General features: G+C 37.2%; 1 protein-coding gene across 1 annotated transcript in view; it reads right to left on the bottom strand.

Annotated features, from left to right (window-relative positions):
- Positions 1–19,133, bottom strand: part of LOC122816309 (galectin-3-binding protein-like) — a 242,789-nt gene that overhangs the window by 94,766 nt on the left and 128,890 nt on the right. Inside the window, exon 5 of the mRNA XM_044089041.1 lies at positions 14,916–15,180. Coding sequence (XP_043944976.1) covers positions 14,916–15,180 — 265 coding nt within the window. The remainder of the gene's footprint in view (positions 1–14,915; positions 15,181–19,133) is intronic.

The following is a 19,133-nucleotide window of genomic DNA, read 5'->3' as shown; positions in this document are numbered from 1 at the left end:
GGTAGGTATTTCTGTTTTTGTATTAGTGCAACCTCAGAGTTGGTATATTTAAGTAGGGGGGTGCAAGAGGGCTTGCTCCCCTTTTTAAATGTAGACTAGTGTGTTTTGTTATTTAATGTTTCGTGTTTTCTGTATTTTTATGTCGGAGAGGGTTCAGTGTTTTTGTATCTGCATTTTGGGTTTTCGTGGTTGTAGAGTTTTGTTCTTCTTGTCTTGAGATACTAAAATTCGATATTTCAGTATTTCCAGCATCAGAAGTGAATCCATATATATATATATATATATATATATATATATATATATATATATATATATATATATATATATACACTTATATATATATATATATATATATATATATATATATATATATATATACATATATATATATATATATATATATATATATATATATATATATATATATATATATATATATGTACATGTACATCTGTGTGTGTGTGTGTGTGTGTGTGTGTGTGTGTGTGTGTGTATATATATATATATATATATATATATATATATATATATATATATATATATATATATATATATATATATATATATATATATATATATATATATATATATATATATATATATATATATATATATATATACAACCACCAAATTTTTGAAAATATATATGAAGTCTTTTGTGCAGGGCAGTCCTTGCTGCCCTCCCACACACCTTAGATTATTCAGCAGAAGTACATATTTCCTTATCCCTTTGTCACCAGATCTCAGTAACATAAACTGTATGCACAAGCATATTCTGTAAAAATTAAAGACTACAACCTGTATCATGCTCCAAAGAATGAATGCTCCAACAGAATTTGTTTTTGCAAAACCAGTGGGTTCACAATCACCCATACCAGATACCTAAATTTGCACCAACAAATAAACATGACTCACAGGAGGGACATGTTCCTAACTCAGTGTATTCCCAGACTATAGAATAAGTCACCACTGTAGTTCAAGCAAAGCATTACTTCCTCTGCCTTTAAGGCTAGTCTCAATGATTGGATGAGTAGACATAAATTTACACCATGGTTATCATGTGCAGCAGCGCTGTTAGATTTGAGAGGTGGGCCATATTAAGTACTTATAAAAGGTGGTAAGAACTTTAAAGTTTGTTTCCTTAAAGATATATATATAGATGTAGATGGCTTGACCTCTTATGATCCATTTGATTGCTTGCCTGGTATTATTCCTACATTCTGAGGTTCCTGTGAAATTGGTCGCAATAAGACACTATTTGATGCAGTAAATTACTCTGGATATAAGTATATGTATATATGTGTTTTGTGCAAAATACATAGCTTCCATTCAATATATCTCCAAAATGTATGCTCAACAGTATATGTTTAATAGTATATTTACTGCTTATCTATGCTGTATAGTTTTTGCCTTGTGGCTTAGGCCATGGCTGAAATGTTCAGTAGGAACAGTCAAATCACCCCCTTAACAAATGACTGAATGAATGAATATATAAAAATATTGTTCTTTTGGCTGACATTGGCTGCTTTGCATCTAGCAGAATACTTTACTCCATCTTTTAACTTCCAAATAAATGGGTAAAAAGGCCTCACAAACAAACCGTTTAATTGAGTCTTCACTGTGTAGTACCTTAAACCTCCTACACTAAATGCTTGACCATGAAATTTTAGTTTGCATAGCACAGCACATTTTTCCTCCTCACACCTTTATATTTCATCATAGCACATTCCTTTGCATCTTTTGAATAACTCTATTCAATATCAGTCTAAACAATACTGTATACTAGGCACACCCTGCTTCATCTATTTTCTATTTTTACCTTTTGTCCTTGTTGACCATCGCTCCTGATTTAAATCAAGATACTTCATATATTTCAAAAATCTTACCACTTTTTTCTGGAATTCCATAACTTCTTAATAATTCTCACATCTTATGCTTAACACTACTGTAAGCTTTCTTCACATCAAAAACAACCATTTTACCTAATAACATACAATATTTTATGCCACACACAAACCCTTTTATTTAAATTAAAATATTCCTAATATTTCTTCCTTTTATTCTGCATGTTCCTTCTCCTACAACGTATTCAATAACCTCCTCAAATCTTCCCTTTAAAACTTTAATAATAATTTTATAATCAACATTCCCTAATTTTTTTGGTTTCCATTTCCTAAGATCATTCTTATCATCCTTCTTCCATAACAATTTAAATTCCTAAAAAAACATTGTCCTCATTTAAGCCCTCATTTGACCACTTACTGAGTACTTAAAAAAAATGTCTGTGGTATCCCCGAAGTCTCAAACAACCCACTAAATAAGTATAGTGGGTCCAGAAACAAAACAGTGTAAGAAACTTCTCTCTGTAGAATATTTTCAGTCCATATATCTCTAGTTAATCACTGTATACTAATCAGATCAGACAATTAAAGCTGAACACTTTTAGGAAGCCTGGACTAAACTACTGCTGTTCAGTTAAAAGTATACTGGAACTTAGAAAATTGCCACATGGTTTGCATGACTAATTTTATTTTATTTTATTCTACCATTTGGTTTTAAATACCATGTTAAATCAGTTTTAATTTAATTATTTTTATTTATTTATTTATTGACATTTGTTAACCAGGTTAGTCCAACTGGGATATTGTCCCATTTTCAGTGAAGACCCGAGGAGAAAAGCTCCAGATAATACAATATATGATTACAGAACGAGAAAAAGCAAGTATTACAAACAATAATAGCAAGCAATGGAAATAAACAGCTTCCTGTGTAAAAAGAAACAACTATTTTTTTTTTTGTTGACAAAATTAAATTCTTAGTTGCTGAACAAATGGGGAGAGTCAAGAGTGATAGTAGGATGTAATGAGAGAGATGTGAGTGTGGGAGGAGGAGAGAGCTAAGTAGGGTCATAGCAGAGATAGTGGAGTATGAGAGATAGAGCGTATATCCATGGGAAGTTTATTCCAAGCTTCGGCCACAGAGTGCTTGTAGAGTTGCTTACCAACAGACCTGTTAGGGTGGTAGATATCAAGCAATTGCTAATTTGAGGTGTGGAGAAATCGAGAACAGGCATAGATGGAAACAAGGAGAGATAGGGAAGGACAGCAGGAGGTTTAAAGAGCATAGAGTGCAGCATGTGAAATTGGTAGAGATGAAGTAGTTGTGGGAGTACCAGCCATTGTAGAGACTATAAGGCAATGCAGTGGTGTATGTTGTTTGGGCAGTTAGTAATGAATCTGGCTGTTTTGTGGTAGGTTTGTTGAAGTTTGTTCAGGGTAGTAGTTTGAATATTTGTGAGAACTGACACAGCATAGAGGAGAGAGGGAAGTATAAGTGTTTGTCTAAGGGTGAGTCTAGCCTCAGGCGTGAGGTATTTTCTGTTCCGATACAGGAGACCAAGTGTTTGATGGGATTTCTTTATGCATTGCTGTATATGCTGATTGAATTTTAGTTCATCGTCAGTGTTAACCCCTAAGAGTTTAGAGTGGATGTCAAGATGGATGGCTGCATTATAAGACTTAATGACAAAGGGAGATCTATGTTGAGCAAGAGAACGAGGGAGGAAGAGCAAGAGTTTGTTTTTTTTGGGATTGAGGATTAGTAAGTTTTTTGAAAGCCATTGTTCGGCAAAGAGTAGAGCTTTTTGGGTTAAAGTGTGTAGGCCAGAGATGTTGTCAGCTGTAGAAATAATAGTGGAGTCATCAGCGTATTGAATGAGAGATGAATGATTGCAAGAGGTGAAGAGGTCATTAGTGAAGACATTGAATAAAAGGGGGCCTAAGATGAAACCTTGTGGAACCCCAGTAGAGATAGGCAGGAAAGGAGAATATGAGGAAATCCATTTGACAGATTGTTGGCGTCCAGATAGATAGCTAGCAAACCAGATGAGTGTGGAGGAGGATAGGTGAAAGTTTGCAAGTTTGGATAGAAGTAAAGGATGGGATACAGTATCAAAAGCTTTGGAGAGGTCTAGAAAGAGACAGGAAGTAGGTTTATTATTGTCCAGGGATTCTGCAATGGTGTGGGTGAAGGAGAGTAGAGCAGTAGTAGTGCTATGATAGGGGCGGAAACCATGTTGAGTAGGGGTGAGTAAGTTGTGATTGAGAAGGTGGTTTAGAAGCTGAGTATGGATACATTTTTGTAGGATCTTAGATGGGAGGATAGAATGGCAATAGGTCGATAGTTGGTAGGATCAGTAGAGTTACCTCCCTTATGGAGAGGGGTGGTATAGAAAGATTTCCAAAGAGTAGGAACAGTAGATTCTAGTATGGATCTATTAATTAATATAGTCACTGGGTAGACAATAGAGTCAGCTGCAAGTTTGAGGAAGGAGGGATGTAATTTATCAGTAGAGAGAGAGCAGGGTTTGAGTTTGAGCAGTAGAGATTTGATGTAAGAAGTGGGAAGTGGCTGGAAAGAGAAAAAGTGTTATTGGGGGTGGGTGTTGGATCAGGTAAGGAGTAGGAGTTAGTTTGAGAGGGTAGGAGGTTTTGGATGGAGGAGATGAAGTGGGAATTTAGTAGGGTAGCTGTTTCCTCCGGCGTCGAGTTTGGGTAGGGGAAGGGTTAGAGGGAGAGCCTGGGTAAAGTATGCTATTTAGTGTAAACCAGAATTTACAGGGGTTAGATCTATGTTTATTCTGGCCTGAGCTATAAAATGATTTTTTGTCTTTAATTGTCTGTTTTTTATCAAGATTACGTAGTTGTCTGTATTTGAGAAGATGAGGAGTTTGTTTAGTTTTGATCCAGGCTTTCCAGTCACTGTCTCTTTGTTTCATGATGGTCTTAGTTTCTTTTGAAAGCCAGGAGGCATGATTAGATTTCACTCTGATCATTCTAGAGGGAGCTAGGGAGTCCAAAGTATTTAGGAAAATGCTGTTAAAAGTGTCAACAGCATCATTCAGGGGAAGTTGTTTAAGGATGGACCAGTCAATGTTTTGGAGTAGTGAGTTAAACTGTGAAGAGTTAAATGAGGATAGTTTCTGACAATCTCTAAAGAGGTGGGGTTTAGGGGTGTGAGGGTCATATCTTAGAATAGAGGTAGGGAGATGGTCACTAAGGAGTCTGGTAGGGTTATGGGCTGGTGGCAATGTTTAGGAGAGTTAGTAAGAATCCAGTAGATTGTGGAGCTGGAGGTAGAGTTTTGTGGAAACGAGTGGGGGTAGAAATTAGTTGGTGGAAACCATGAAGGTGAATACTGAGTAAGGGAGAGTCAGTAGAAAGTTTAGACCAGTCTATATCGACATCCCCAAGGATGAGTGTTTCATAAGGTATATTAAGATAGAACCAGGATATTATGTTTTTGAGAATGGGTATATTGTTGCCAGGAGGAATATAGATGGAAGCTATATCAAGTTTTTTGTGAGGATTTAGATGGAGGTTAAGAATGAGGAGTTCAGCAGAGTGGAAGCTAGGAATAGGTGTGGGGTAAGGTGAAAGGTTAAGGCTGTTAGAGTAGAGGATGGCTACACCACCTCCTTTCTTTGATGTTCTATCAGAGCGGTAGATGTTGTAACCAAGGGGGGAGTATTTCACTGTCTGAGATGTGATGTTTAGTGAATAAAAGGTTAGGTGTTTGTGAGGTTTTGGGTAATGGGACTGAGGTCGTACATCTGGTCGGTTGTTGAAGAGGGTTGAGAGCAGGAGGTAGTTACGGTGGATATATGGACTGAAAATCTTCTACACAGAGAAGTTTCTTACACTGCTTTGTTTAAAAAAAAATATTTTCTCATCCTCACCCATCTCTTTAAAAATTCATCCTCGATATCACCAGTTCCCAGTACTGAATCGTTAGTTCCTCTAGCAATTATCCTACTCGGTTTATGCACCTAAATCTCCATTAGCAACTGTTTTAACATCTCAAAATAACATTAACCTCCCAGTTCAATTTCTACACCTCTCTTACCACTTTATAAAATATTCCTAATCAATTGTCCACAACTTTTATTATGCCAGCATTATTTTTACAAAGTTCTGTCTTCATATTTTACCCTTTAACATGTTTTCATTGAATTTAACCAGTTTTCCTAGAAAAGGACTTATGTCCTTTTTCCTTTAAATATTGCTGCCTTGTTGAAACTACTTTTATTTAAATCATCCATGTCTTTATGTTTTCTATACTCTATTTTTTTTTACATGTGGTGCCTTACAAACACAAGGTGCAGGGTTTGAGTCTCACAAGGGATAATTGGCTAGGCTTAAAATGACTCGCAAGAGCAGTTAGCTTAGTACTAATCTATGAACCTATGAACCTATAAAATAACTCTATGAACCTATGAACCTAAGTATTCCACAACATTTAAAACAGTGTATAGCAAGATAAACAATAATTATTTACACAAGTCCATAACAAGAATGTTTATATATTCTTAACCATTAGTACTTTTCCAGTAAATCATTGAGCTTTTGCCAAGATATGTATTGATGAGTTATGTTTAAAGTTCTCATTCTTATAGCTGACTACACATTTTTACAGACAGTCTTAGCTAGGCACACAAATTCACCAAATGTTAATTCAGATTTACATTTCCACTTTTTGTTATAACATTTCTTGCAATGGCAAGTATTGCCTATTCTTGATATATTTTTTCAGGCATTTATTTATTTATTTATTGCATTTGTTTACCGGGAATGTCCACTGGGTGGAGAATGAGCCCATTTTCAGTGGAGGCCCGGGGAGAAAAGCTCCACATTAATTACATATACACAGCAATGCTACACACAATACAGGGAGAAAAGCTCCCATAATTACATACACAGAAATGTTATGCACAATACAGGGGAGAAAGCTACACACACACAATACAAAGAATATAGAACAGTAGCAGTAGATTGCAATAACAGTAATAACAACAAAGAGGAATAGTTTGGAAACATGGCATAAAAATAGTGTTCCTATCACGTCATTGAACTTTTACAAGTTCTAACCACATATGGTCGAGACTATAAGTTCGAATCTGTAAATGTTTGAGTGTGTGAATGGAAATCACCATAGGTGGAGGTTTCCATTCTGTTCAATGTGGTGCAATCTCAGAGATGGTATATTTAAGTAGTGGGGGGTGAGGGTGGTACAGTCCCCCTGCTTACAACAGTGTATTTTGCTGTCCATTGTGTGTTTTGTTTTAGGTAGTTGAAGTTATGTAACTTTGAACATAATGGTTCGACCACTAGATGTTCGAAGTTACATAACTTTGACTATGTGATATAGACCCATAAAAATAGAATACAGTCAATTAGCATGTAAGTGAAAATGTATAGATAGAGTTTTTAGCAGTGAGAAGAATTAGCTCAGAGTAAGAATAGGAAGAAAACTGGTAGACAAAAGTAGGGAATTTTTTTGGCAAGCGCGCCATATATTTGCAATATATGTATATACTTGCCAATACTTCTCTTTATAACTTTCCAACTACTTGGTCAATCTCTTACAGAATGTTCTATATAAAGCTGTGTTCTCTACTCCTTTAATATTCTTATTTACTTATTTACTGTAAAAGTCAGTTAGCCTCTTAATTTCCTTTCCTTCTTTAATAATATTTTCATTACCTCCATTAACCTTACATATTGCTGCTGCTGTACTTTATGTATTTTTTTACATCTAATTGTGTTTTACATTATTTCCCTGGTGTCTAATGGTTGCACAGAGGACTACTATCTTTTGCAGTAGGTCAGGTATACAGAGTTGGAATCCTTTTTATAACCTTTAAGGTACACTACTTAAATGATCTCTGCTGCCCAGTGCTTCCCTGCACAATGTTTTGTTTACTATGCTTTTTTTTAAATTAAACTATCTCTGGTGTCTAGTGTTCCTCCCGGTCCACATCTTTAGAAATCTCCCTCATGTCTAGCAGATCCTCCTATCCCATTAAAGTGCTGTTACGGCATGAAAATAACAGTTTTCCCTGGTGGCTAATGTTCCCCCTGATTCATATATTTAGAGTTATCCCTGGTGGATAGTTTTCCCACTCAACCTATGTCTTTAAAGTTATTCCCTGATGGCTAGAATGTTCCTCTAACACATGTATTTGGAGTTATCCTTGGTGACTACTGGTCCCCTGAATCTTTAGATTTAACCCTGGTGGCAAGCTTTCCTCAGTTTAAGGCTTAAAGCTTTGCCCATTAATCTAGGGGTGTGTGGAAGTATGAAAATCATCCAATCCACCCACACACACACACACACACACACACACACACACACACACACACACACACACACACACACACACACACACACACACACACACACACACACACACACACACCATCATATATAGGTACTCATACACCCTCTAACCACTAAACTTCCAATACTTACCATTACCATAATGGATGAGCATTGCATTTTGGCCATGTTCATTACCACTGGCAGACAGGATATTTTCACTCTCTTGACTTACATAAATTCCTTCCTGCAGGCAGCTCTAAGGGATCATGTGGCTAATTATACAATGACTCCCTATTAATATTTGAATTTGTGCATGCTGATTGGCCCAGCCCAACCAGCGTGCCCATTGTAAATCCCACAATATACCAATGGAAAAAGGTCCGGTTGCCCAGACTTTTTTCCGTTGGTATAAAGTGCCTCAAAACCTTTTTTTTTTTACAATTAAAAAAAAAAAAGAGAGAAAACGGAGCAAAGGAGATTTTCTTTTCTCTGTTGCTTCCATTTCAAAGCATTGATGGACTGGGTATGCATAGAAAAGCAAGTCCCATATTCATGCCCATTACATCAAAACAAAGAAGCAGTATACCACAACCGGTGGAAGAACAGTAATCTGCCATTATACAAAGACAATATTTAAGAAAAGTAAGTATTTATTTTCTTAAATAATGTCATTGTATAACAGCAATAATCAACTCCGTGGTTGTGGTATATTGAAGATTTACCCATGATTGCCTTGTTTAATCACTCTCACTTTGCCCTTATGATTAAACCACACTAACCATGGATAAATCTTCAATATACCACACCACGTTGTTGGTTATTGCTTAATTAATATATGTCTCTCCCCAGAATGGCTCATTAGCATTTAGCATGATGGCAGAGGTAGCCCACCATGGTGATGTAGGTCTTCACGATGCAGCACTGTGGTAGGGATATCTCTGAATACGGAAAGGTTACTTGAGATATACTCCTTGCAGTACCCTTTCCGAATTTAGCCCAGTATTTCTTTGTAGATATTATACATCTTCCATCACCTCTCCACTATCAGCTTGCCTTTAGATCTTTCTCACATGTTACTATCCTGAACAGTAATATTTTCTGATATTCAGCTTGTTTATGATGAGAGACATTTGTTTACTGGGGGATGGACACTTTGTGTTATATTTAAGTCACACCAACAGAAACTAGGCCATCACATTACCATATGGCCTAGTTTCTGTTATATTATAGTCACACCAACAGAATCAAGGCCATCTGGTAATATAATGTACATACATGGTTACAAATCCTTTGATAAGTGCTATCCTAAATATTTTTTTTTTGTAGGGCTTTTGATAATTTGATTGATGTATGTCCATAAAAAATGCTGTGCTACTTGTGGTAGATATGTTTGATATAAGTGTAATGCTGAAAGTTGCATATGGGTGGACAGCCCACTTAAAATCCTTCAGCTACAAAGATCAAGTTGATATAGTACAACAACTAGCAAGGGCACCAGAACCAAAGAGCGAGGGGGAGGTGCTCAACCCCACTGTTATAAGCTGCAACACAATGGTAGCAATGTCTTCTATAGCCCAATGCGTCTATGCGTGCATGCATTCTTGCCAACAACACAATTTTAAAATACATTACGGTACAGTTTTCTACTCACATCTGCTGCTGTTTTGTTTTTGACTTGCTGGGGGAGAGGTGTGTGTGTGATCACAATAGCTGTTGCCTTGCTGGGGGAGAGGTAGGGGTATGTGTGTGTATAACTCCCCAGTTAGGTATACTTGGTGGTTAGTGTTACTGCGTGTGTGTTCAGGCTCAAACCCTGTACCTTAAGTACAAGAAGCAAGAGCCTGAATTCTCCACCCATGCCACCACTTGTGATTCAAGGAGTTGAGTCTATAGCTTTCAAATGTCCAGATTTTCACAGAATATTTGGCTCATATTTTTGGTCTGTTCCTCTTAAAATTTGTGTTTTTTTGGCAAATCAGCGAGAACTGAATTCACTAAATAATGATAGCCTTTTAAGTTTAGTCTTCCTATCTTTCAGGAAGCACATGGTAACACAAAACACTTTATTCTAGCAACTTTCTAAGATTATACAAGCAGTGTTTAAAATGTGTCCCTGGGTTTTGGCCTTTAACCCCCCCCCCAACCCATACATTTTTCCAGATTTCTTCTGCTGCAAAGTTGAGAGATTTGGGTGAGTGTCAAATGGATTTTACAAGGAACTGAGAGCTTCAGTGGAAGATAAGTTTAGTGCTGATTATGGCAAGTCATCTTGCATTGCTAGTAGCATAACAGGTAGCATACTTGCTCTTGATACAGAAGGCTGTGGGTTCTACTCCCAGATTAGGCAGCTAGGTTGCTGATAGTGTACTGTGTTGTACTTTAAAGGGAGAAGATGCTGCAGTCCTCCTTTGGAGGAGTTATCTAGCAAGTATGTACCTGTTATCAGTTTGCCATCCATTCCCTATACTATAGCAATATTACAAGCTTATCATTTTTTTAATGTAACAGGGGAATCAGGCACTTTATTTATAGATGAAACAATTAAATATGAAGTTGTTTGCTAGCAGCAACCTCTGCATTAGTTACAGATCCATTTAATGTGGAATTATTTAGATGACTTTTACTTCTGCAGAGATTGTGTATATTTACTGATACTGGTGGATTGTAATGACAGAAGTTTGAGTAGACTTTTATGATGGAAAAGTTTGGAATTGGACAGTTTTGTCATTATTGGTTCACAAATTTTGTTTCATTGCTTACTGGAAAAAAGTTCAAAACAATAAATTTAAAACACGATCTAACATGTGTGCTGTATTATACAAGAAATATAATTTAATACAATCAGGAAGGTGAATCAAAGAAAGCATGCATGTATGCATGGCTCTAAAAATGTGTAAGGAGCCTATGGTTTGAAAACAGCCTAGAGGTAAGCTTAGTCCTCCACTGGCCAGATGCAAAATGAATGGGGGTTTTCATGCTCTTTCAAAAAATGTGAGTTTCAAGGATAGAGAAGTTTACTGCTCATGCCAAGTCTGTTTTCATTGTGAGACTGTACTGCTTGTTTAGCTATCAGTGTTTGTGCTGTTTTATTTCAATATCTGTAATCACTGTAGAAGTAAATAAGAAAACAGTATGCACACTGACAGGTTTGAACAGTGTTTATTGTAATGGAGGAGAAATAGCCAAGTAATGGATCACTGGAGTGGCTGTGGAGGGGGCTGCTGCTGGACGGGTAGGAGGTTGCTGCAGGAGGGGATGCTCTGGGGTGGCCCAATGTATTACTCTGCCTAGGACCCCATTTTACCATGATGCAGTTCTGGTATTTTGCACTATTTACTATAAAATGCTCAGAAGTTGGAATGAAACAACAAAGTGTCAGTTGTAAAAAATAATAAGCACTTTTGTTTGGTGGTTGACAATAAAGAAAAGAAAGCGCTTGTTATTTCATACAACTGGCACTTTGTTGTTTCATTCCAACTTCTGGTAGTTTATGGTTTTCATTGTTATTTTAATAACTAATAACAGTTATATTGTTGAACATGTCAGTGCAGTTCTATAGATTGTGGACCTCAAGTTACCACTACAAAGAGACCAGTCACCAATGGTGTCCACCAAAGTTCAGTGCTGCGACTTTTTCTGTTTGGCATATGCATCACAAAAGTAAAAGGAAATACTAAAGGGCTTTGACCGACTAAGTTTGAGATGACTGCAAGCTAGGAGCAGTTACTGAATCCCCAAATGACTTAACTATCAAGCAGGAAGGTTTGTCCCAAACAATAACTGGCACCAGAATCATGAATTGAAACTAAACTCCAAAAAATACATTATCATATCCTTTGGGAAGTCATCTTCTCCAGGGAACTGCCAGATTGATAATACCCCCTGAGTACTGACCCAGTTGTTTGGCATTTGGGAACCTGTGTGTACAGTGACCTAACTTTTGACCGACATGTGCCCAGAGTCATAAAGTCTTTCTATGTTGCACAGCTTATAAACAAATTGATTGCTACTAGATCTAGAGATATTATTATCCCCCTTTACAAAGCCCTCATTTGGCAATCATTTTGTACAATGCCCACTTTGGCATGTATCTGTCCAGACCCATGCAACAATTGGAATACCCACAGAGGTACCTTACTAAAAGGATACAAGTTTTAAACAATAGGACTTGTGTGGGCCACCTCACAGATTTATCACTATACTCAGTATCCTACACAGTGCTTAGAGGTGACCTGTGTCTGGCATACAAGGCATCCTCCCACCCAGTACTGATGGACTTACTGAACATCAGCAAGTCAAACGGCATCAGAAATTCTCAGTCCAGGTATCTAAACTGAATGTTGTGGAGAGATGGATATATATCGCAGAGGCTACCACTGTTCCGGAACAGACTATCCATTCAAGTACAACTAAGCTCATCCCTGTCCATATTCAAATGCAACTGGGATCTAACGATGGCAACAGAAAATGTACTCCAGGATTGCCCTTGTGCCACTAATGGATAGAGGCAGTTCCTAAATGTTGCATCCCTTTCATGGGTCCCCACATATTATCTATGGCATGATCACAGTTATTCTCACTAGGGCTAATATACAATTATCAGCCATGAGATACTTAAGACCAATCAGGAAATGTTAATTCAAGCACCAAAAGGGAAATTGGCTAAGCTTAAAATGTCCTCCAAGTGATCCTATATTGGGGTAGTAAATAGTTTTAAAAATGCCCTTTTAAGATCACTAAGTGCCCCTCTCACCCTCTGCCCAATAGCTTCCGGCACCTCTGATAAGTAGAATATATTTTCTGACAATCCAAGGAAAAACAGAAGAAACATCTCTTTTTTCAAATTTAGAAATTTGCAGTTGTACTGTTATTTTATTTTTAATCCAAAAATTCTTGGCCTATAAAAGGTATAGATTTCATGAAAAGTCCTGTTGTTTTTCTTCAAATAAATAACAACTGACTAACAAGATTCTACAGTTAGTTCAGCAAAGGGTTGCCCAAATGTATGAGAACTCAAACATTAAGGCGGGTCTATATTACATAGTTGAAGTTCCGTAACTTCGACTACCATATGTATGAATACATATGTCCGGACGGAACTTTAGCTACATATAAAAACATAAAAAAGGTAAAAGAAAATAAAAGTTGATACGCAGGGGGGCAAGTCCACCAGCACCCCCCACACCCCCGCACTTTAAATATACCAACTCTGAGGTAGCACTACAGTGCAGTAAAGGGAAAATTTCCTTTACTGCACTGTAGTACGACCTCGGAGTTGGTATATTTAAAGAGCGGGGGGGGGGTGCAGGGGGCTTGACCCCTGCTTACAACCCTCAGGTATGTTGTTTTTCTTTTTCTTTTTTTTCCCCATTCAAAGTATGACAACTTTGAACTTATGATTTCGACCATATCACATTCGAAGTTGGTATACTCCGACTATGTAATATAGACCTGTTATGGCAGTTCAATCCTAAAGGCACAAAACTGAGTCCCACAAAGCATACCAATCATGGATTGTTCATTTTTATGTATAAAACTCATGACTGGTCGACGAAATCCAAAACACACAGAAGCATTTGTCATTTGCCCCAGTGACAGCAGTATAGGATTTCAGCACCCCAGTATCCACAGCAGAACTGTTATGTTCCCTCAGACTCAGACTTGTGTCTCCCAGTAAGATTACATCATTATGCCACCTGAAGAGGAAGCCTGAAGAATGGGGTCAAGTCACTTTGAAACCTCTCCCCAAGAAACAGCAGCAGTATCATTTGATTCCATGTCTCCCAGTATGATTACATCATTATGCCACCTGAAGAGGAAGCCTGAAGAATAGGGTCAAGTCACTTTGAAACCTCTCCCCAAGAAACAGCAGCAGCATCATTTCATTCCATTTCATCCATAATTTTAAGTAAAATGGCATTCTTGAGGCTATCTTCTGTAAGATCAGTAACATGAGCAATAGTTGTTTGCAATGAACTACAATTCAATTCATCCGTCTCTATCATACTCACAGCAGTCTCTGACATGCTCTCTGTACATTCCTGATCATCTCTACACTGGAAGTGAGGTCACAAAAACAGAAGAAGAATTTCTCTAGCCAAATGTTCCGCAGTTGGTATGAGTAACACATTGGTTCTCCCCTAAAAAGATGTTGTTGGCTTAGTTGCATTAACCCCCATCAACAAACCATGCATAAATAAAAAATAAATGTATTTGATGAGCTGTGGGTTAGAGCCCAAGGACTTCAGCCACATGGAAAAGGTCATGTCCCATCACAGTATACCCCATGGAATTTCTGAGCTATGAAATGAGCTATTTTAGTATACAATTATCGTTTCAGAGGTACTTACTAGGTATGCGTTCTAGCCAATTTCACCAGAATGCTGATTGGTTAAGTAATTTACTCACAGTCAAACAGTAGGCAAATGGAGGCTGAGGGAATCATGTTCTGGACTACAAGAAAAAGCTAATAGCTCTAATTCTCTGCACTAACTGCCCCGCATTCTGTAGTTTCTGTCTCTGAAATTGTTTCATTATGTGCTGCTTTCAGATCAATAGCATAATACTTATCGCTAAACAGAATGCACCATTCTTCCTAACCTGATCCATCACAGGGATTATCACACACTCTGTGTCAATAAGATCTTCAGCCCTATCCAAACACGATTCTTTCATTGTGTAAATAATTATATTACCATACACATTGTCAAATACAAGAATTTGTAAAAGAGTTATTGTGCTAGTCATCACAATACCTTATAAAATCATCAACGTAGGGAAAGCACTCATCAGTCACTTTCATTGTGTAGGATGCAACATTGTTTTTCAACAGGAACTCTGCATCAGTGTTCATAGCAAGTATGAGCTGATGGGTACAGATAGTTGTGTTCTTTGTCTTCTCTGTGGTCATAACCCGAATGTGAAAGTCGCAGTGCCACTTACTATCATATAATTTACCCAGAGCCTCAGAGAAGTCATCAGACTTGTCCAGGCTGTACCGTTTACTCCACTTCTCAACATCTGTAAAACAAAATGGTAGTAAGGAGAAGCTGTCATAAAAAATAGCCATTACAGAAAGTTAGTTTTAAAACTATGTGATCTGAATAAACAAGATTCACTGTGTAATGCATCACATGTGCACTGGGCTGGCATTCATTCAGTTAACTCCACACTAACTGTAAAAATTTAAAATTATAGATAGAGCAATCTGCTGGCACATAGAACTAGAATCTGTCTGAGACGTCACTCACCTGAGTTTGAGACTGGAGGGAGTCAAGTAATTCTTCTGACCCTTAAAGGGAGGGAGGGAATGAATCATTAAAAAAAAAATAAAATAAAAATATCTTTCCTTTTTTCAGGAGGTGACTATCTTGCTCTCCATAAGGTTACATGCTAAAAGAAAAAGATGAGCTACAACACGTCTTGACAAAAAATGTGTTTTATTTCAATGGGGAGTGTTACTGGCAAGTTAAAAGTACTGCTATGGGAGCATCATTTGCCACAATTTATGCAGACCTGTTCATGGGATATACGGAATAACAACTCATCAATGATGTGAATCATAACATATTTCTGGATGAGATTGACATATGGCGGAGATATTTGGATGATTGTTGGATGGTATGGAGGTTGGACAGTGTGTATTTAGCTGAACTTGTTGACTACTTGAATGATAACAAATGGGGCATCCAATTTACTGCTCATTATCATGTCCAACAAATCAATTTTTTTGGATATAAAAATATTAAGGGATCTAGATAAACACTTTGAGCAGCACAGTGTTTTATAAACATCCAAAGTATAATACCTTGCTACATGCTACGAGTTTCCATCTACGTCACATCATCCAGAATATTCCTAAATCACAATTTTTACGCATGAGGCATATTTGTTCTTCTGATAATTCCTATGAACATTATAAACAAGATCTTATTAACAGATTTATAACAAGGGGTTATAAACATGATAATATTGCTTTAGCCAGTGACTGGACATCTAAACAACATAGATCAACATAATTAGATTAGAGGGAGGAAAATCCAAATGATAGTTCCACCATGAAGTTTGTTACTACCTTTAGGTGGAACATCAACATACTTAGGGACATTAAGTAAAAAATTGGAGTATTTTACTTGTGGACAACACATTATCTGAAATACTCACACCCGGATGTTTCTTTTCTTTTCGAAGGGGCAGAACACTGGGCTCCTGTTTTAGCCATTATAAACACAGGGTGAATTTACAATCGAATAGTCACTAAGTTACAATGGGCTCCTGTTTTAGCCATTATAAACACAGGGTGAATTTACAATCGAATAGTCACTAAGTTACATTAACTGGTATAAGAATGATAGGCTGTGTGCCCTGTGGTCATTGTACATCTTGTAAATTTGTTTTGAAGTCTAAACAATTTACAAGTAAGAACAAGGTTACTGTTTATGAAATTAAGTTTTTAGGTAACTGTACCACTGATTGGCTGATTTACTTAACAACTTGTTCTTGTTCTGCTTTTTATATTGGCCAAACCTCACGTCTCCTGCGAATTCATATTTCTGAACATATGAGTGAAATTAGAAATCAAAGGCTTTCTAATGCCTTATACAAACACTCTATTAAACATCCTGCAGCAGAGTTTAGATGTACTATTATTGACAGAATTGAAGGAGATAAGGCTAATAAAATGGGTTGTCATGATTTACTTAATAAAAAGGAGAAAAGTTGGATAATTAGATGGGGGGTTGTTTTCCCCAGGTTTAAATGAGAATTTATAAATTAACCAATGGAAAACATTTGTGCTTGCTACTGTGTGTATATATTTTGGCAAGTGTTTGCCCATAAAGCTGTTATCACCGAAGAAGGCAAGTGTTTTTGCTGAAACCAGTCTGATTTTATGGGGATTGTGCTTTGCACACTACCCTGCATCGCATGGTGTTACCACAATAAATGGTTGATAATTCCATGTTTTCAGTGCTGCCCATCTTTTTTCTGGTTTGCTATAAAGGTATAGGGCCCAGAATATGCCCAAGACAAATGAGGGTGATTAGCATATCTGGATGCAAACACCAACAGGGAGGCATTCAATAATGATGCTCCGTAGGGGGAGGAGTGGCCCAATGAGGGGAGGAGCCCTTGGATGTGGTTAATGAATCTATGGGAAGGGCACAGTCTCTGGTAGGTCATAAAAGAAAAAAATCTCAGTTGAGGAAAGACATCATTTCATGTAGAGATGAATAGCCCTGTTAAGAAACCCATTGTCCATTTTATTGTAAATGTGGAATATACAGCAACAAGTGTATTGTACTTTAGGTGAAAGCCATGCTGTTTGTCTAAGAAAATTTGATTTCATTCTGAAAAATGATGTACTACATTTATTTGTGTTAAAGCCAAGGTGATTGTTAATATACCACATCAAATGGAATATACATCAAAGCATATTTTTTCAAATATCTGACAGTATTACATTTAGTGGCATTAAGAGTGAAACTTTACTATTGTACTAAATATGACTTTCTTACTTACTTACTTCTTCCTTATTCAGAAGCCATGTAGTTGAAACACTTGATCTCCTTAAGAGGTCCTTTGCATATATCCCATGGGTCTCCATTACAGGAGGTTTAAGGTATCACACTGTTAAAAATTTAGCTTGGCTGTGTTTTCTTCCAGTTTTTACTGAATGGTTTGTCTGTGTGACCATTTTACCCTTCGGTTTATATATCTTGCATACATATATATATATATATATATATATATATATATATATATATATATTTATGGTTCCCCCTCACAAAGTCGAACCGCCACAATCTCGAAACGCATATGGTCGAGACCATATGCTCGAAATTGTAGAAGCTCGACTGTGTGAATGGGCATACAGTACAGAACGGGAGATTTCTCTTTCTGCCCTGTAGTGCGATCTCGGAGTTGGAATAAATAAGTAGTGGGAGGTGTGGGGGGTGCAGGGGAGCCTGACCCCTGCAGAAGCACATTTTTGTGTTACATTTTTTTTTTTCGTTCCCTTTCATGAAGTCGAGCTTCCAAAAATCGAACATATGGCATCGGTCATATGTATTTCGAGTTTCGGAACCTTCGACTTTGTGAAGGGGAACCATATATATATATATATATATATATATATATATATATATATATATATATATATATCTCACACACACACGTACATGCACACACACACACACACACACACACACACACACACACACACACACACACACACACACATATATGGATTCACTTTATATGCTTGAAATCCTGAAATATCAAATTTCAGAATCTCAAACCCATAAAGTGGAAAACCTAAAACAATGAACAGTCAGAAGTTCAAAATCTCACATTTTGGAGATGTTGAATTAGCAGTTCTGGTGTTGTGCTATGTTAATGATTTCAGGTAAGTGTTTATGTTTTAAGGGTTTTGGGTAGGGGCTGTAGTGTGTGTTAGTGTGGTTTGTTACTATGGTGTGTGTGTGTGAGGGGGATGTAGCTTGTGTGGTGGTGTTCCATGTGTTTGTGTATGTAGTGCGACCTTGGAATTAGTATATTTAAGTGGGGGAGTGGGGGTGCAGCCTCCCACATGGGGGGTGCAGGGGGGCTTGCACCCCTGCTTGTAGTTAGGATTGGGTTGTGTGTTTGTTTGTAGGGAGGAAGGTGTGTGTATATGTATGTGCATGTGTGTGGTGTGTGTGTGTTGTATAGAAGTCGTGATTTAGGATTTCATGCTTCTGAGTGTTCGGTGTTTTAGGTTTTCCACTTTATGGGATCCAGATTCTGAAATTCAGTATTTCAGGATTTCGAGTATATAAAGTGAATATATATATATATATATATATATATATAAAAACACACACACACACACACACACACACACACACACACACACACATGCACACACATGCACACATACGCATATAGACATGCAGATACATATACACATATACATTGTGATGTTCATAGATGGT

Source organism: Protopterus annectens, chromosome 12.part0 (assembly GCF_019279795.1).
Source record: "Protopterus annectens isolate FY-2018-M chromosome 12.part0, PAN1.0, whole genome shotgun sequence".
NCBI lineage: Eukaryota > Metazoa > Chordata > Ceratodontiformes > Protopteridae > Protopterus > Protopterus annectens.
Note: the sequence above shows the minus strand (reverse complement) of the source record. Positions and strands in the feature narration are given on the sequence as shown.